This window comes from Eleutherodactylus coqui, chromosome 3 (genome assembly GCF_035609145.1).
Source record: "Eleutherodactylus coqui strain aEleCoq1 chromosome 3, aEleCoq1.hap1, whole genome shotgun sequence".
Lineage (NCBI taxonomy): Eukaryota > Metazoa > Chordata > Amphibia > Anura > Eleutherodactylidae > Eleutherodactylus > Eleutherodactylus coqui.
Genome location: NC_089839.1, coordinates 292,521,511 through 292,528,947, shown reverse-complemented (window position 1 = coordinate 292,528,947; position 7,437 = coordinate 292,521,511). Strand labels below are relative to the sequence as shown.

At 46.3% G+C, this 7,437-nt stretch overlaps 1 protein-coding gene across 2 annotated transcripts in view; it reads right to left on the bottom strand.

Annotated features, from left to right (window-relative positions):
* Positions 1-1,041: 1,041 nt before the first annotated feature.
* Positions 1,042-7,437, bottom strand: part of ITGB3BP (integrin subunit beta 3 binding protein) — a 41,300-nt gene continuing 34,904 nt past the window's right edge. For both annotated transcript variants that reach the window (XM_066597699.1, XM_066597700.1), the window contains exons 7-8: positions 3,577-3,619; positions 1,042-1,508 (exon numbers count right to left, since the gene is read on the bottom strand). In XM_066597699.1, the coding sequence (XP_066453796.1) occupies positions 1,505-1,508; positions 3,577-3,619 (47 nt within the window). In that variant the 3' untranslated portion in view covers positions 1,042-1,504. The remainder of the gene's footprint in view (positions 1,509-3,576; positions 3,620-7,437) is intronic.

Genomic DNA, 7,437 nt, shown 5'->3' with positions numbered 1-7,437 from the left:
GTAGTCTGAAGATTGCATTCACCATCTTGGATGGCCAAAAGCAGGACCGGTAGATCAGCGGGACATCAGAGAACAAGTATAAGTAATATACCCCTCTAGTACAGAATTTTGCGCTAAAACCAGGCGGTCACTTTAGAGGGGTTAACAGTAGTATAAAAAGGTGGGTTGTGTTATGCGATGCCTGATACAAACTTTCCCTTCAGGATGATGGGTTTCCTGACCATGTGGGGTTCATCAAGTGGGTCAAGCCACATTTATACTGCAGTGTACATCAAGCATCCTCTTGGCCTCCATATGGCCGATATACGTTGAGTAGCTTCTTACTGCAGGCTATTCTATATTGCTGCTGCCCACCAGCGATGTGTGGTATACTATGTATTGCCATCTGTATGCAGTTCTGCAGGAAGCCACCAGACCATCATCCTCTATTGTCAAACGCAGAAAACCATTAATGTGAATTGAACTCTCTTACTATACGGTCAGTGTGCGCAGACATTGTGCTTCCTATAGACAAGGCTACTACAATGCCGCGGTGTAAGTTAGCCATAAGCCGCAGCAAGGGTACGAACACGATAGAAATCTGTCTCAGAAAAACATGTTACAATGTAGCTTTAATCGCTACAACTTCTACAACTTTGACATACTTTGCATTTTAACTCCTTGCGGTTTTTAATAAGTTGTCCTTCCGTGTGGACTAGGGATGAGCGAGCATACTCGCTAAAGCACTACTCGTTCGAGTAATTTGCTTTAGACGAGTATCTCCCTGCTCGTCCCTGAAGATTCGGGGGCCGGCGGTGGGCGGGGAGCTGCGGGGAGAAACGGAGGGAAGATCTCTTTCTCCCTCTCTCCTGCCCGCTCTCCCCTGCAACTCACCTGTCAGCTGCGGCGGCTCCCGAATCTTCAGGGACGAGCGGGGAGATACTTGTCTAAAGCACATTACTCGAGCGAGTAGTGCCTTAGCGAGTATACTCGCTCATCCCTAGTGTGGACGCTCTTATTTCCATCCAAAGGCCAATACTTCTCTCAGCTCCGGGTTTGTTAAGAGTTGTATCCTCCGTGACCAACAGCCATCAGCAGCGCAAATGTATTACAAAGTATCAGTGCAGGTAAGATGTAGCAGGAGTCCAAACGATGTGGGTCAGAGAGAACTGTGTGGACAGAGTATGGCTGTAGCACCTTTATTTCTGCCTCTACTTGTGAATTATTGTTTTCACATTCACTGACAGCAAGCAGAGATCTTAAAAGCAGTGAGAAATTGAAATACAATTAGAACTTTTCTGCTTTATTTATAAAACGAAAGCGCTGCGGAATAAGTTGGCGCTATACAAATACCATGATTTGATTTGATTTTTGATTTAAAACCCACAGAGTATTAATCTTGTGCTTATTCCGATGCAGTATGGGAAGGGTCCCTGTGCGGTCCCCATGGGTGAATGCTTCTTTATGACTGGATGTATTCAAAAAAAAACTCCGCTGGTGGTAAAAAGTGTCGAACAAACATCAATCACCTGGGCAAGGGGGAAAAAACAACATAGAGGACATATTAGAATCTGCAGCACATCGTGGCTTCCATAAGCTGTTTTTCAATTCCCAACAGACAGGAAAGTGCCGCCACATCACTTCCTGGCTTTCCAGGAAAAATCAGGGACTTTGATGGTGCCGATGCCGCCCATCCACTTGCACCAAGCTGATTACCAGAGGTTTAAGCAATCAGCCGAGACCGCCCCTTTAACTGCCAAAGACAGAAATCTATGAAGGTGGCGGCTTCCCCTGCGTGTCAGCCATATGTATATTCATGAAAAATGGTGCATTACTACCGATATCCCACATACACCGATTGGCCACTTTATTGGAGCCCCCGTCCCTTTCATGATTGGCGCCTCCTAGTATGGAAATTACCCCCGTGACCCCGGAGTGCAGCATAAAGTCATGTGACACGTTTTCTGTGGATTAGTTTCAACGGTGAATCCACATTAGATGAGAAAGTCCAGCGATCTGAGCGACTTCCAACGAGGCCGGGTCATCGGTGCTGGACCAGCCAAGGCCGGGATGTCACTGCCAACCGCGTGGGGTTTTCTCCTGCAGGGATTCTGTGAACGGATACAACTCATCACTGGAAGGGGTCAGAGGAGGATGGCCAGAATCCGTCTGATGCTTGACTGTGCAGCGCTTGTTCAAGTTGCAGCCGAATACAATGCTGGTGCTCCAATCAACGTGTCTGAATGCATAACTCATCGCTCCTTAGCACAAATGGCCTATAACAGCCTATAACAGACAACCAGTTCCAGCGCCATTGTGTCCGAGAGAAACACAAAGACGAGACTCCAGAGGGCAAAAGAGCGCAAAACTTGTATCACTGAGCAGCGGAAAAGCATCACCTGTCAGATGAATCCAGAGTTCTGTTGCCCCGTGCTGATGGGAAGTCAGAACTTGGAGCAAGCAGCATGAAATGATGACCCCTTCCTGTCAACTGCTCCAAACATATCAGCACCTCTATCTACTTTGTGGCAAGATTCCAGTCCGCAGGGGCCGATATTCCTGTAGAACAATTTTAACTCCTAGTGGAATCTATGCAACAACGAATTGCTGCGGTTCTGAAGGCCAAAGGAGGTCCAACGCACTAGACAGTGGGTTCTAATAAAGTGGCCGTTCTGTGCATGCCGGGCTGCCATAGAATACACCAGAATAAAAACGTCCGCACGTGGCAGCGTATACCGCGGTTTCCACATCAGATAAGCATCCCGTTCACTTGAATGGGAGTCTGTGCTGTAGTCTATAGGGAATGGATTTTTTTCGTCAGGTGGATCTGAAATTCACATTGTAGAAAAACAGAAGTCGCTGTCGCTTCTGGACGCAGGATTTGCTTTGTTTTCCGCATGTGGAATGCGGTCAGATTGCGGCTGCAGTAATGCAAATCCATAGCAAAGATCCTGATTTTTGCAGCAATTTTCATTTTATCAGATTTCTCCCATGCGAACATACGCTGAAGGACTCCAAGTTGTAAAAGGACTTGGGGCCGCTCAGTGGCACGGTTCCTCTGCAGTGTTGGGGTCCTGGGTTCAAGTCTACTCAGGAGAAACATCTGCATGGAGTTATGGGTTCTCCTGATCTTAGGAGGATTTCCTCTTAATACTCAAAAGGGGTATTCCGGTTACCGGACGTTTTCTCAACTTTTCATGCATGGACTAGATAGGTGAAAACTAATGGATCCTAAGAATAGAGGCACAGCGCCCCTCTTTCTCCTCCTCATTTTGGTGTGTCAACTGCCATTCCATTGATTTCAATGGGGCTGGCAGAACGCTTTGTACTCATCTATCTCCAGCAGTACCACCTGCGCTCCATTCAATGTCCTCCTCACTGCAGGGGCTGCAGTACGGCCGACTGGGACAATGGGACCCCTGTTCTCGGGAACGTGGGGGTCTCAGTGGTCAGACTCCCATTGACCAGTCCATTCAATGGATGGGTGAAAATTTGAAAAAAGTCCCGTAACTGGAAAACCCCTTTAAGATCCTTCTTGACTTCCAATTGAGCTACATTGGGAACAGGGATGACATAACATTCAATGTATTTACTCACAGTCCGGTGCGCTGCTGCTGCTTCTTCCTTCTTACTTCACAAACTAAAAGAAAATGTGAATAACTCATCACGCTCATCCTCCGGGCACACGGTTTATTACATGGTGGCTATAGCTGGCACAGCTGGTGTAGGACTCATAGGGGTTGAGGGAGCAACTTCAAGAAACCATGACGGAACTAAAGTGAAGAATATGTGAGACGGAGACCCCTTTGGTCTCCTTTTCACATAGCTTGCATCCCAGTTAGACCTTTAAAAAAAGTCTTCCACGCTTTTCTATCCAGTTTAAAAGACTGACAGGGACAGAAACTATGTGAAAAGACAACTAAACAGGGCTGCATCTCCTATACGTCCACTATGGTTCTGCCCCTATGCATACAAGATGGAAACCGGTAACACAGCCGGCGCTGGAAAGAAAATCGCCATCCGAAAAGAGCCTGAGCTGCTATTCACCCATTTACATTTCTGTATTGGTTGTCACCCCGCTCTGCCATAATCCAGTATAGCTATGGCTTACCTGCATAGAATAAGGGCCCAGTCACACCAGCGGATTCTCTGGCCATATTCAGTATATGGAAAGTACACGAACCTACTGAATTAAGTTGATGTAGTAGACGTGCGTTTTTTGTTTTTTTTTAAGGCTCCTTTCACATGACCTACAAAATCTCACGACTTTGTAGCGATGTGACGGCACTACGAACGCATGCATGCGAGGCCAATGGGTTCTTTCACATTAGCAATGTTTTGCAGGCAGCTACAATGAGAGTATACAAAATAGCGGCATGCTCTATACAGTCGTGATTTGCAATTTTTTGTAGCCCATGTTTTCCTATGGAGCCGCCTTGTTTATCGCGTCGTCTGAACTTGCGATTTCCATGTGATTGGATTTATCATTAGATACCCCTGTTAACTTTCTCCTGTCAAAATTTCATGATTTTATTGTGCGATGCTACATTTTTTCCCCAAGAGGAAAGCATCATCGACGCTACAAAATTGCGTGTACATAGCAGCGATATTGCTGCGAATTTGTAGCCGTGCTATCCAGTCGCCCGTGTGAAAGCCGCCCTAATGTGGACTGATATATAGCAGCCTGAAGTCTCCTCACTCACCTTCTTGGTGCTCTCCCTAAGGAGTGATGTTACCCTTCTTGACCCACATCACAGGTCTCTCACTAGCCAAGCCAAGATACTATTGCACACTGAAGAGGGGCAAAAACCCTGAAACAGCTGTCTGTGTATGGATTCTGGCTTGGTTTCCAATTCCCAATCATTGTTCTGAAGACCTGTATAAAGGATCTGACATTGATTTGCAGGAATGCTGCCATCCAATAGGTGGCGCTGCAGAGGTATTGTTCCATCCTCCTTATTTGCATATATTTCCTAGAGCAGCATGGGTGGCCTTATAAGTCTCCTCACTCACTCTCTAGGTGCTCCCTTTAACTCCTTAAGGACCAGGCTGTTTTGTACCTAAAAGGACCAGACTCTTTTCAGGTATTTTACCCACGTGGAGGTTTTACTGGCCTATCTTTTTTCCCTTCAGCTGCCAAAATTTTTTTGTTGCGTTTTTTTCCCGTGGCATATAGGGCTATTTTTTAAATATTTTTTTCACTGACTTGATTTTCCATTTTTTTGTTCTATTGGGGATAAAAAGCTTTAAAAAATATATTTTTTAACATTGTAGTTATTTAAAAAAAAAAAAAGTATATTTATGCTAAAATAAATCACTTTGTTTCGGACATTTTGATATATAATATGGATGGTTTTGGATTACAGGGTACATACGGCGACAGTTTTGGTTGGCGTCAGCTTTGCGGCATTTTTAGAGATGAGCGAACGTACTCGGTAAGGCCGATTTCGCAATCGAGCACCGCGATTTTCGAGTACTTCACTACTCGGGTGAAGAGTACTCGGGTGCACTGTGGGTGAGCGGGGGGTTGCAGCGGGGAGTGGGGGGGGGGGGGGGGAGAGGGAGGGAGAGAGGGCTCCCCTCTGTTCCCCCCACTCCCCTCTGCAACCCCCCGCCCCACAGCGCACCCGAGTAGTGAAGTACTCGAAAATCGCGGTGCTCGATTGCAAAATCGCCCTTACCGAGTACGTTCGCTCATCTCTAGTCATTTTCTTCTTTATGTACATTTTTTTGATTCTGTAATTTTGCTTTACTTATTTATGTAAAATTTTTTTTTTTACCATCTATGTCCCTCATGACGTCATACAAGACCTAAAGGGACATTTACATGTTTGTTTGTTTTTTTGACACTTTTGCTCCTACGGGGCATCCATAGGAGCAGCATGCATAGGAGCCTCAGTTACAGGGAAAACATCCCCTGTAGTGACAACAGTCACTAGCAGAGCTGATCAGGGTCTGCTACGACCCTGCAGCACTGTTGTGGCAGGGAAACCCGGCGGTCATGTGACCGCTGGCTCACGTAGTGGAAGTTATACTTCCACTTCTAAGTACATAGCGCTCATTGAGCGCTGTGTACCAGGGAAAGGAGAAGGCAGAAAGGGTTAAAAACCACTCCTGCCTTTAGCCCTTGGGTTCTCAGCTGTAACTAACAGCCGACCACCAAACCTGCTTCTGCTTGATTGCAGAAGATTTAATACCGCGCCATATTTTTACTATCGGACGGGATTAAAGCCCTGTTAATTTACTCTGCTTGGTCCTTAATGGGTTAAGGAGTGATGATACACCTCCCGATTGTATAATAGCAGAATGAAAGATTTTGGTCTGAATTCACAGACCGAAAATCATCCATTAAGGCCTTAATCACATGGGCATATGCAATTTTCGAACTCATCATTTTCACTGTTTTTTTACATCCGTGTTACATATGGTTTTCATTAAAAAAAAAAAAAAGCCTGAATGATAAGCTTTTCTTCAAGTTGTTCCTAAGGGCTCATAACAGAGGTGCATGCACCCATAGACTTTAGTGCTTATTCAGACGAACGTATATCAGCCAGGTATTCACGCCGGCCGATATACGGCGTCCCTCTCTGCAGGGGGAGGAGGCTGGAAGAGTTGGGAGCATGCACTGAGCTCCCGCCCCCTCTCTGCCCCTCGGCACTATTTGCAATGAGAGGCGGCGGGGTAGAGCTAATTTACGGGAGTTAGCTCCGCCACCTCCCATTGCAAATAGTGCTGATGGGCAGAGAGGAAGCAGAGAGGGGGCAGGAGCTCAGAGCACTGCTCCCGGCTCTTCTAGCCTCCTCCCCCTGCAGAGAGGGACGCCGTATATCGGCCGGTGTGAATATCTAGCCGATATATGGTCGTCTGAATAAGCCCTTAAGGGGTATGCTGAGGCATCCTGTGATTTTTCCATGTAACATCGGTCCACATAAAAAAATGCATGTCTAAATACACAAATTTAATGGGTCTGCGTGCAATCTGTATTCAACCGGTAAAAATAAGGGTAGAAAACACGCCGGTGTGCCCGGGCCCTAAATTCTATGGGTGTATTTAGAAAAGCAGGGACCGTGCGTCAGCCTTCGTGTTCACTGCGAAATTGACATGCGGTGTGGAATTTAAGTCCATGAAAACCTGCATGAGGCAACAGAACACTTCCCCCTCCCCCGCTCCAGGTATAACAACTAATGGACCACTTCTGTCAAAGTGTTAAAAAAAAATCTGAGTGACAACCAACACTGTTGGCGCTGCAGCCCCTTTTTGGAGTCGTCACCCAACTTTCCCAGCTAAGTAAAGACAAGTCTGGAGGACATCTTGGGTGGGTTAGTCACGCCTCCTTACCCCATCCAATGGTAAAATATTAAAGAGCCACTCCAGCAAAACACATTTTTCTATTCCTGCAACCCTCACGGGATTGCCCATCACACTCTGGAGGTCTCTTGTGTATTGCAGTCACTTGTC